The following is a 12,529-nucleotide window of genomic DNA, read 5'->3' as shown; positions in this document are numbered from 1 at the left end:
ATTTCTTAGCAATGTTATCAGTTTTTCCTTTTTATTTTCATAACTCTATGCAGCATTTTATATTTGTAAACTTTCCCCTATTCCTATAGTTTTCATGAAGTTACATTTTCGTCGCTGTATTTTCAATTGCAATGAATTTGGTCCATGCTCCAACGTTTTTCCAGTTTGAGTACATCCGTCAACTTCTGTTGATTTCTTGTATGAAATCTGTCAAAATTACCTCCGATCTACAAGGAATCAACGGAGTTGACGAATACCAAATTGGATGGAACTGAAAATAAAAGGACGAAAGTGCGACTTTGTGAAGGGACTAAAAAGGTGTTTTGGCCAAACTAATAATTATAATGCTCTCTCGCCAAAATAGCCTAATTATATATAATCCATGACTTCAATATTTGTGCATGAGAGATTTCAATGCTGATGAATGCACAGGTAAGCCAGCTGAAAACCATATTTTCATAACAATCAACAAATTCTTAGATTAATTTAACAAAATATGAAGTATTTTGATTGCGAGGTTAAGAAATTTCATTAAGAACATGATCAATTGAACATACATAAAATAAGCATGTCAAACGGGATACTTAGAATAATCCAAAAGGCCAAACATGCACCAACTTCACAATTGCAAACTCATCAAATGTGTAATACAATTTCTCAGCCATGGAGGACTGTTAGTCCTAACCCTAAAGCCTTGCCACGAGGACTAAACGTAAATTGCGAGCCAAAGAACTACAGCACCACGAAAAAAAGACCGCACCATCTGCTGATGATTTTTGCTATTGTCAGTAAAGAAGTCCTGCTATGAATCACCTCCAACAAACTCGAGCATCCTAAAATCATCACCTCATATTAGAACAATAGGTGCCGCTTTAGGATTCGACGTTCACAACCATAACCATAACAACTCTTCTCGAAAAAACAAGAGAGTGACCACAATTACAAAGGCTCTTCTCAACAGAACGAGAGAACGACCACAACCAGAACAGAGAGGAAAAGAGAGAAGACATAAAAAAAAGATTGTAACCAATCCTAAAACCAAAAGATGGGGGTCAACGGCTAGGATTGTTTCTTTGAAAGTTTTTTTCTTCTTAGGGAGAGAGAAAGGGGTTATGAGGTTAAGGGTAAAAGTTAAGAGCTAAATCGTTAAAAGTTAAACTTAACAAACGGTATAGGTAGCCACTTACTACTACCGTTTACTGTATTTATTTTCACTTGTAAGCGAGATGTTTTAGGTTCAATTCTCATCAAAGACAAATTTGAACCATATTATTGCTAGTCCAATGTGAGACAGAGACTAAGCCTACCTCCTCTCTTTTAGAGTAAATAATTAGAAAAAAAAAGGGTATAGGTATGTCTTGCTTGAAACTTGTAATCACATGACGGTCATCGTTAATGATTGTTTAATTTGAAGATCTAGTTTTTTAAACAAAAATTCTTACCCAAAAACTCAAATTTGACTTATGATATCTCGCTTTGTGTCTCTTATAAATCAAGTTATACAACGTTGCCAAAAAAAAAAGCTGAACATAGTGCAAACCTGATTTGTGCGAATCCCCTTCAATTTTGTTTTTACTTCAAAATCCAATTATTAATATCATCCATCCAATCCGATCATTGTTTTCGTAGGTAAAGTGATGCGGATTTGGAAGCGCACACAACAATAACAACAATTGCACATGAAACAGACACACGGAAAAGCCTTGCTTCTTTAAAGAGCAATACTCAACAATAATATTACAAAAATCTTCTAAACCCTAAATTATATTTTGCTTAATTAGAGAAAATAACTTAAAGCCTTAACGAGAAAAAAAATATATATATAAAAAATACTTAATTTTCTTGTCTAATAAGTAACTATAAAAATAAAATAAAAAACATAATTTATTACAAATTAAGAAATAATCTCTCGATTTCCCATGCAACATATAAAAAAAATAATGTTAGAGAGATTAAATTTGTAGATAAAAGTTTACGAATTGAATGATATGAAAGTTGATGATTGAGTTATTACTTAAACCTTAATAAACGTACTAATTCTTATTGACGACAGGTGTATTATTTAGTTCATAAATTTTATCTATGAATTTAATTTTCCCAACATTATTCCATAAAAAAGAGGGAGTATTAATGAAACACTTATGGTACTGTTCACTTTTAACGTTAATGATATGTTTACTCTAAAAAATCATTCTTGATACTATTCATTTATAACATGTTTTTGTTCTTTTGGTTAAAACTCAGAATTTTCAAACTTTTTTCATTAGTTTTTTTTTTTAAATAAAGAATTTTAACGAAAAGCTTCTGGTACTGTTTATTTTAACGAAAATTCATATTTTTATATTAAAAAGTCAATTATAGTACTATTTACTTTACCATTTATTTTATTTTTATCATTCGAAGTTTTCATACTTTTTTTTGTTGGTTTTTCTTAAAAGAATATGCATAATATGGGGCTTTTGTCACTTCTGTCAATTCACCAAGTTTGGTGCGTGGTTAGAAAGTTATTGCCACTTGGCAGCCTATACTTTACACCAATTGACAAATTGACACATCCATCACCATCTTTTCGTCTTTCATGCACCTTGAGTTTGAGGGGTCATATTCACGTATTAATAAAATCGTCAAAGATAACATGCAACTCAAAAACGAAAAGAAAACAACACATAAATACAACAAGTTCAAATTATAAACAAAAATATAACTTAATGGAGATTAAATCAATAATTAGTATATAAATTAAAATTATCAGCATTTGTACTAACTTTTATATTTCTATCATTTCTCATTAGAATTTAGCGGCCTTTATTGCTGTCTTAATGCCTCCCGATCTCTCGGTTCTCTTTATATTAAGGGAATAAACAGAAGATGATACTCTCCGGATTCATTTTATAGGAATCCTTAGTAGTCATTCATCGTATATCGTGATGTTAGTTTTTGTTAGGTACTATTTGTGTTTAATTTTAAATAAAAAAAATCAAATAATTTCTGACCGCACGGTGTACGATGAATGATTAAGATGTGAGGATCCCTAAGATCCCCACAATTTGGATCCGATCCAAATCCCTAATAAACACTTATGCCAATTTGCTTTTGTTAGATATATGTCGAAATTTTATAAAGTGTAGAGGGAAGTTGGTTACTCTCATCACTAGTGTCAGGGCATACCCACAATTAATTGTCAGCTTCTAGTTGTAAGAATTTATAGATCGCGAACCAACAAAAACTTTGCAGCAAGGCTCAAATCTTGATGGGGGCGACTCACAAGACAAAGACCTTACTAACTGAGCCAATCCTCATTGGCAATGCTGAATATCTATTTTGATTCGATTAATTAGTGCTGAATATCACTTGTTTGTGTAACTAAATTTTAAGAGTTTATTTTAGTTTTTAGAAGAGTGTTGTATGTTAAAGTGGATGGGGTGCGGTTGTAGAGAGAAAAAGCTGACTAAAAGCAAATTATGGAAAGCATAATAGAAGTGATTAAGGGGGTAATTAACAAAGGGAAATGGGGCATTCACACGAGCTAAGAGGAGAGGAGTCATTTCCACGATACGCAATCGTCAAACCTCGCAGAGGAGGGCCCCACATTTGCCCCCTGCACGCGTGCTCCATCCGACGGCCATCATTGCACCCGCAATAGACGGAAAGCATTTCCAAGGCCCCCAATCCGACGGCTCCCACGCTCCGTGTTTGACTCCTCTGTCCCGGCCCCTTCACATATCCCAACGAAGACCCCAAAATTAAATACCCACTACTCCCAAACACGCCCTCCCATCTCTCTCTCTCTCTCCTCGCACAAACTCTCTCTCTCTCTCTCTCTCTCTAGAACCGGTAGTGGTAGATCTTGTTCAGCAGCGCAAATCTAGGGAAATTTCTGCTCAGAGACAATTACTCATTTCCCAAATCCGAAATCTGATCCTCTGCAATCGATAATCTGGTTCTAATCTGCCATCTTCTTCTTAAAACCTAGGTTCTGCTCTCAAAGTTTTGATCTTTGCATTTTTCTGCTGTATCTTTTTGTGGGTTTTGGTTTTTAAGGGGCTTGAAGGTTGATTTGTTTGCTTTTGAGGTAGTTCCTGTTGATTTCATAGTTTGGTTTGGATTCATAATCTAGGGTTTTGAATTGGGATTAATTGTTGAAGTAATTTTTAATTCTGCTGATTGTCTGTTTTGTGAGTGTTTCTGTGTTATTAGCTTCTGTTTATGTTGCTAGGAAACTGCTCAAATTAAGAAATTATTTTAATTTGATTTTGTGTTGTCAATTGATAATGAGCTTTTTCTTTGTTCGACTAATGAAATAATATTCTTTTTTTTTTTTGAAATTTTGATTCGTTAGACTAATTGGGTTTTCTTTCTGTGTTTATTGTGCTAAGTGTCGGATAATGTTTGATTAACTCTGGGATTTTGTTTCCATTTAGTTTTTCCTGTGGAAGAGTGAGAGCATTTACTATTGATTTGGAATTGAAGAAGTAAATTCAAGATGCCGTGGACGTCTTCTTTTGTGAATTACAGCAGGAACTGCGTCCGCTTGGTGGTGTTCTTCCGTGTTATACTGTAAATTGCTTCACTTTGGTGAGATTACAGTTTATTTTGCTTTGTTAGTTATCTGTCGTCAATTCGGCTTATAAGGCTTTAAAAATTTGTGTAAAAATTGGAACTTCTAAAGGATTAATGTAACCGATTGATTGCCGTATGTGTTTCTATAAAAATTTTGTCATCGTGGAACAAAAACGTCAGTACGATGAACTGAAGTTTTTTCCTTTGTGCTTTTCGTTTCTTGGAACAAGTTGATGTTTTCGTGCTCTTTATCAAGTGTGGCATTGATGATGTATTTCGGTTTCGCACTGCTCTTTTGGTCTCATTCTAACAATGCTGCTTTGTGGATTAACTGTTGCAGGTAAAGTTCTGTTTTCGAAGAATCCTTTTATTTGGTGATTTTTGGGGGTGGTTGGAAGAGTGAGAATGAACATTGGGGTAAACGTAAAGAAATATCGAGCTATTAAGGAAGTCGGGAAGATTTTAATGAGTGTTGGGGTCATTGCCTACTTCCACCAGATGCAAGTTTGTCAGGTACATCTGATATTCATATTTCCCTGTCGTTGTTCGTCTTCTTTCAGCTTTGATTGATTGCAATAAAATGTTCAGTTGAATTCACTTACATTAAAAATGAAAGAAGATTGTCATTGCGGTTTCGTGTGGACTTCCATAGTTGTTGGCATTCTTTACAAAATTTGTATTTAACTTTTATTCCCTCTAGCAGTGCTGTCTTTACCAGGACTTATGTATTAATATGCATTCAAATGATTGTTCTTGACGTACATGCTTGATTGTACCACTATGAAGATATTAAAACTAATTTGTTGATATCCTACTGTTTGATCTCACAGGCTGAATATTTCCGTCAGCTGCTTAAACCTGTTACGTAGTATTTAATCAGAAGCCCTCTGGACTCTGGGATTTGGGACAAACTTTCACTCTGGCAGTATTCATACATAAGAAGGCAGTTGTAGTTACTGTGGTTGTTTTTGGTTGGGAATAGGTGGCTCTTGTGACCAGAATGGAAATAACTTGATTTGCAAACAGTTCTCGTATTATTTTTGCGAACCTTCGTCCAGTTACAAGTCAAAGAATCTCACACTTCGGTAGAAACTCCGTCTGTTAAGCCTTAGTTAGAATTTCTGATGCAGAGTGGCCAGCAGTTTGACCCCAACAAGGCAGCTCCGCCCTTTGCAAATCAAGTGGGTAATAATTACATGCACATTCCAGTTGCTTCTGCTTATGGGGCAGTTTTACCTAATGAGGCAAATCTCTTTAAACCTTTCCATGGTGTTGAATTTCAAACCTCTAGCATCTGCCCGAAGAATTTCATTATCTTCGACCAGACTGATCATCGAAGTCAGATTATGTTTAATCCTGAAATTGCCCACAAAATTACTGGTCCTGCCTTTAACCTCTGTGCAGCTTACATCCAAGACAATCTGGGATTGAACGAGGGAAATAATGACAATAGAGAAGCATCATCTACTCTGAAGGAGGACTCCGATGATATTGATGCATTGTTGAGCTTGGATGAGGAAGAGCTGGAAGATTATGATGAGGAAGAGGTCAGTACAGCACGAACTCATGGAAATTATGGGAGCTCATTCTCTGATTCTTGCTCCAGTAATGGTTTGAAAACCAAGAAGGAAAGGCTGCGTTCTTCACTTGAAAAGTCTTCTGGCATTGGTAGCAGCAGCAGCTGCAACAGTGAAAGGAAACGCCAGAAAATGAAGAAGATGGTGAGGGCGCTGAGAGGGATTGTACCTGGTGGGAATGAAATGAACACCGTCGCAGTTCTGGACGAAGCTGTTCAGTACTTGAAGTCTCTCAAGGTTGAGCTGCAGAAGATTGGAGTTGAGAATTTGAACGACTGAACGTGCACTTGAGCTATGGTGGTAATAACGGAACTCTTGTAGTTATTTATCATTCCCCGCGTTAAACGAAGGCGATTAACCCTCGTATTGGGCCATTAAACGTAATGGCTGTGCTGTTGTCACTCTGAATCTGGTTTTTGGAGCTCTTTCGTCCGGCTCCTGAAGTGTATTCCAGACCTCTCTTTGATTTGTAGTATGCATGCTCATTTTCTTGTATTTCACTTAATTTCGCACGGCAAGTTGCAGCTATCGACTGCTATGTAACCATGCACTCCAGCATCTGTTGGTTAATAACTCAAATTTGCTTCTGTTAGTTATATTTGATGTTCCATTATTGTTTATACTCGTTCGGTCCCTGCGATGGATTTGAATTGGATATATCGTAAAATATTGGATATATTGATGACATGATGATATAATGATTTTGCATTTAACGAAGATTAGAAGGGATTTGACATGAAACAAACGTATTCCTTCTAATCCGTGGAAATTTGCGGGATTGAAAAATGTGTTCCTTTAATTCAACTTCTATTTTTCAAGCGGTAGTAAATTTCTGCCTTTTTTTCTTCGACGTACTTTCAATATATTTAGTAATCCAATCCAATCAAGTTCCAGGCACCAAACGAAACCATAACGATCCATTTAATCCTGTCGCATGATTCAGAGACACGTCACTGTTTTATCTCCTTTCCATACCTCTCACATTCATCCGTTGGAAATCCAGGAACGCGAACATGATGGCCATGCATGCATCCATGGTGAATTCTTGCGTCTCCCCTCACAACCAATCAGCAGACATGTTTGTGGCACACTTGTATTTGGTGCTGGATTCGGTTAAAAGCTGATGCTTTTCTCAAAAGCTGCAGATGATCACTGGTTGCTTTATGTGAGCATGACTTGCTCAAATCTCTGTCACTATCTTCTTGTTTTTTTATATTTTTTTATTTTATTTTTATAATTTAGTTATACACTCTCTAATTTGGATGCTTTTTTATTAGCTTTTTGAGGTGCTGGAAATAGTGGGGACATGGATGGATGGAGGTATTGCCTCCTCCCAAGTCCCATCCCTGTACATATTTCTTAGGTTCCAATAAGATTTGAGGATAGTGGCGCACCACTGAAAACCTCTTTTCCCCACTTACCCCAATATTTCTTGCTTGGTAGTTTTTGTGCCTTTTTGGCCCCCCTCTTTGGGATCAATTTTGGTCAAGTTGGGACTACCCTACCCATCATCCCTCCCAGTTCTCTTTGTTTTCTGATGGCTTTTTGCCCATCCATATATCTACTTTATTTCCTTGTGCAAATTTTTGAAACAAAGAATAACAAATTTACTTAATTTTGTGTTCATGTTAGCTTGGACCTTACATTTGGATAGAATCCATTCTCAGTTGGATGTAATCATGGGAACTATTTACTTCTTAGTTGTACCGTAATTTTTTTTCTTTAGTTATATTGAAAGAAACCGATTTCTTTTAACCTACCTTAATCGTAACTCATTTTTCTGCTTTTTCACTATTTGAACTAACCTCAAGGCTTTTACGTAAAGTCTTTTTCAACCTGCATCGTTGTCAAGTTTAATTTGGAATAATCTTAAGATTATTCCTCATGGTAGAAATTGATTCTTGCATATTTAATTTGGAATAACCTTTAAGATTATTCCTCATGGTAGAAATTGATTCTTGCATATATATATATATATATATATGTGTGTGTGCATGTGTAAGTAATATAAAAACAAAGATGCTATTGACGCTTTAAAAATGTTGTTATACACTGTTTCGTAGTAGAACAATAAAAGAGGGACGACTAGACAAAAGTGCATAATGACTTTTAGAATCTGAAGAGGAATGAGGAACCAAAATGAAAAGAGAAGAAAAGAGTACTTTATTGATCATTAGGGTGAACTGTATACATGTTGAAGGTTAAACAGAGGAAAAGTGAGGTAAATGCATTAAAAAGTCTACTAATTAGTCATTCGAAATAACCTAATTAATTAGCACTAAAAGTTGAATACAATTGTCAATTAACAACCAATTTTACCTGGTCTCAAAGTTAATTTGAAGGGGGAATGAGATCCCATGATCTTCTCCAACCATGATCGCGTGTATCCCCGATGGTAAAAAGCTTGTAACCAGTGTAATCAACAATTCCCAAGCTCTTAGGGACACCGATCACAAAATTAACCTCCATTCTTTGTCCAGCTTTCGCAAACACCCTCTCAAACCCAATCACCTGCTTAGCATGAGTGCCTACAATTCCATCTGGGGGCTTTGAGTAAACAAAAACAACCTCACTCCGATCCCTTTAGCCTACATGTTTCACTTCAACCTTGACTGAAAAATCGTGTTACAAGTCATCTAAAAGGACTGCTGGGCAGGATGGCTTGTATGTTTCATCGCGGTACTTAAATTTGTGGCAGTGTTGGGTCTTGTTCAACAAAATATTCATCAACTCAACTGCAGCTATGAGGGTGTAGTTGAATTGAGTGTAGCTAAGGCCATAGCCAAATGGATAAACGGTAGAGCCATTTAAGAGTTTGTATGTACGACCAGGATAGCCTAGGGTATCGATTAGCCTCAATGGCATGGATGTCATAGGTAGCATTTCGATGTAACCAGCTTCATACCATGTAAGAGGTAATCTTCCTCCTGTAATATAGTCAACATATAATGTTAGGATGTTAGCTGATCACATGACGAAGCAATTGATATGTACTTATTACATCTATTATCTTTATTATAATTAAATATTGGCTAACATATTAATTGTCGCATCATGTGGTCTAAAAATGCAGTTCTATTAACAATTCTTGTACTTACAATTATCATTTTGTTTGGCGAACAACTTGGTTGATAATTGAGTTTGGTAACCAGGAAGAAGGAGGTCAGCTCTGTCCAAGCCCTCCGCTTCAACCGGTAAGTCCAATCCCGCCATAACTATGGTTGCATGAGCTTCCTTGGCGGCTGCCATGGCAGGGAATATATATATCAAGCTCTCATGTAGACATGCAACATCACATCCCACTTCATACCTCACTTTTCCATAGGATTTGAAAGCATCAGGAGGTGAAGTGTACTGCAAGGAACACGTACACAATGTAGTAAGTAATAATGTTACAAACTTACATGTAACACATTTGTTCTGTAAAACACGTAAGAGTTTGGAAACATTTTTTGCACTTTCAATACCAGCATATTTTCCGATCATGACCTTGGTAGTAGCATTGGCATGAGGCCTGACGACGGCCAGGGTTTTGAACTTAGCAGAGTTCTACGCAAAGTTTCATTGGCATTGTTTCTTCTCTTTGCTGCTTGTGTGGCTAACTCAATATGCTCTCTGGTGCATATAATTATATCCTTCTTGTCAAGAGATTTGAAAGTAGGGTTTCCATCAAAGTAGCCTAGCCTCATAAGCAAAACATAAGGTAATTCAGTGCCCTATCTATGTCGACCACATTCACCTTTCCTTGCTCCACAGCCGTTTCGGTGAAATTCTGGTAGTAAGCTCCACAGTCCAAACCCAATCCTGTACTGATTAATTAGAATGCATGGAACTTAATTAACTGAAATCATATGTTTATCATTTAAAACTCAAGAAATTAGTTAATTATATGCTGGAACACATTATCCATAAATTACTGACATCTTATCTGAACGGTATATTTCTGTTTTTCGTAATCGCAAGCGATCTCATAAGGTCAGTTCTGGCACGCCCCGACCCTGATATTCCTCGAATACCAGGATAGACACATGCTGGCCGACACCCGAGGGTGATGAAAGCCATTAATTGATTACAAGAGAAATGAGTAGGAGAAAATATTCATGAGTAAATATTAGAATCTAGAAGTAATGAACAAAGTTTAAGGAAGTGTCTAGAGTGTACAAGACACAATCTAAAACAAGATTTACAAAAAGAAAGATCATTACAAGATATCACACAAGTGAGGAGTAGACTGCTACTGGTAAGGGAATGCCTCGTACATCGAGTCGTAGTCCTCGTTTCTATGACCTGAATGGGGGCGCAAAAACAAAGGTGAGTGGACCAAGTTCATAAATACAATAATAATAAAACAGTTATCAAAGTACTAACCCCCACATTTTATATAATGAAAACTACTAACATAATAAGTGATGGATTTAATCAAAATCCTAGCATGCCAAAAATATCTCCAAAATCATACCGCGGCATAACATCGCGGACATCAAAACAATAAACGTATTGTAGATCGTCTCGTAAGCGTGGTGTGCTGCTAGAAAGATCACTGAATAAATATATCTCCCGGCCCAATACCTGCTCCATGGTCTCTGTGCCCGTAGCCAGAGATTACCAACTCCAGGCCCAATGCCTGCTCCATGTCCCTCAGCCCGTAGCTAGGGATTATTTCTCCCGGCCTAAATGCCAACACCAAATCCTCGCCCCAGGCGGCATAGTGTCCTCTAGGTACGCACAAATAGTTACGCCTCTCATAAATAACCACTTCATAGTATAAAGTCATCCATCGTCTATACTATAAAGAGGGGTTTCTAAAACATGTTCTAGCATCCTATCGTCATCCATCAGATAGTCTACCAGATCATGGTTTTTATAGAAAATACGATATATATATATATATATATATATATATATATATAAATATAGCTCAAAAATAGGCTAACAGTTAATTCCTCACCAAAAACACGAGACGAAAATCAATAAATTCAGTAAACAGGCTTAACATAAATCGAATCATAAATTCGTAGGCATGCTAATCATTTATGCAATTAATTTATAAAATCATGTAATTTTAGAAGGGGTCCACTCACAAATATTCCTTAGCAGAAGAGTCGCGCGGATAAGGATTAAGAATTTCTCCACTAGTAACTTTACCTAAGCACCAAAATGTAATAAATAAATAAAAGGATTTTCTAAAAGATTGAGCTTGAACTAAATAAATTAAGGGATTTGGGTTGGATGGGTTAGGGTCTAATGGGTTTTAGGAACCTAGAGTTTTTGGGTTAAAAGAGTTTAGGGTAAAGGAATGGGGTTTAGGCTTAAGCCCAAACACATACACACACCACCAGCACACACACATGCACGGCATGCATATACACACACGCACACACACACTTAAACACACGCACACACACACGCTAAACACACGCACACACACACGGGCTGCACCCCCACATACCCCCACAACACACACCCACACACTTATGGCCCGAAGGCCTTAAGGCCAAAAAGGGCTGGGCTTCAATCCTCAAATAAATAATAAAGGCCCAAGACTATAAGGCCTTTAAAACAATTAAAAGAATGGACTGGGTTTTGATTACGGGCCCAAAGCCCTACAGTATAAGGCCCGTGGCCTTTTGGGTTTTTAAAACCTAAACTAAAAATAAAAATCATGCGGGCTAGGGTACTGGGCTGGCCCAAAATGGCTAAGGCCCGATGGGGGGTTTCTAAACGGCCTGAAAGGCCTAGTTTGTCGAAGAAGAAGGCCGGAGCTGCTACAGCTCCAGTCACCTGAAAACAAGGGTTCTAGACCCCAATCTAAGTACGAACATGAAGAGCAAGGTTAGGGGAAGAGGTTGCTACCTTCAAATAACCGTGACATGGTTGGAGGTGACCGGAAATCCCCTTGAAGCTCACGGGTTCGCCGGAAAACGGGTGTGCTTAATCCAACTCGATTCCAAGGCAAAACCTACGTAAAAAGGTAAGGGTTTAACTCAGAAAACACCACCAAGCATCACACTAACGGAGATAGGGAGAGATCTGTGACTTACCTAACGGAAAAAGGAGAGGGTTCGCTGGAGCTTTTGCTCTCGTGCCGTCGAACTCACAGGGAGGAGGTCTTGGGCTTGTTGCGAGCCTCCCTTGGTGGTGACAAGGTCCTAGCGTCCAGGAGAAGAGAATGAGGCGAGAGGTAGAGATAGAGAGGTACGGGAGAGCTGAGAGAGAGAGAGTACAGAGAGAGAGATGAAGAAGAGAGAGGTCTCGGGGGATGGGGGGATAGAAAGAGAGAAAAGAGAGGTGAGTTAGATGACTGCCACGTGGCCGTTTGGGGGTAAGGTTACATAAAATACATATAATTGGGGGTGGTTGTAACAGTTCTGTTAACTTCAGTTAGTGGTGTT

At 37.5% G+C, this 12,529-nt stretch overlaps 1 protein-coding gene and 1 long non-coding RNA gene across 2 annotated transcripts; one reads left to right on the top strand and one right to left on the bottom strand.

Moving 5' to 3' along the window:
- The first annotated feature begins 3,749 nt into the window (after positions 1 to 3,749).
- On the top strand, positions 3,750 to 6,733 carry LOC114825009 (transcription factor bHLH144-like). The gene is made up of 4 exons (XM_070821445.1): positions 3,750 to 3,973; positions 4,422 to 4,575; positions 4,901 to 5,073; positions 5,691 to 6,733. Exons 3-4 carry the CDS (start codon positions 4,966 to 4,968, stop codon positions 6,414 to 6,416), a joined length of 834 nt encoding a protein of 277 aa, XP_070677546.1. The 5' UTR covers positions 3,750 to 3,973; positions 4,422 to 4,575; positions 4,901 to 4,965; the 3' UTR covers positions 6,417 to 6,733.
- Positions 6,734 to 8,268: 1,535 nt separating this feature from the next.
- LOC114825266 (uncharacterized) lies at positions 8,269 to 12,427 on the bottom strand. The gene is made up of 8 exons (XR_011580827.1): positions 12,179 to 12,427; positions 11,991 to 12,096; positions 11,219 to 11,282; positions 10,343 to 10,424; positions 9,877 to 9,946; positions 9,605 to 9,752; positions 9,236 to 9,491; positions 8,269 to 9,064 (listed from the first exon to the last, which is right to left on the bottom strand). It is a non-coding gene; the product is annotated as an uncharacterized lncRNA (long non-coding RNA).
- Between the last annotated feature and the right edge of the window lie 102 nt (positions 12,428 to 12,529).

Source organism: Malus domestica, chromosome 05 (assembly GCF_042453785.1).
Source record: "Malus domestica chromosome 05, GDT2T_hap1".
In the NCBI taxonomy this organism is placed as follows: Eukaryota; Viridiplantae; Streptophyta; class Magnoliopsida; order Rosales; family Rosaceae; genus Malus; species Malus domestica.
Note: the sequence above shows the minus strand (reverse complement) of the source record. Positions and strands in the feature narration are given on the sequence as shown.

Excerpts from the sequence above, each read along its gene's own strand:
- LOC114825009 (XM_070821445.1), top strand. The coding sequence starts at position 4,966 with ATGAACATTGGGGTAAACGTAAAGAAATATCGAGCTATTAAGGAAGTC. Across the intron at positions 5,074-5,690 it reads ACCAGATGCAAGTTTGTCAG|AGTGGCCAGCAGTTTGACCC; the intron begins GTACATCTGATA and ends TTTCTGATGCAG.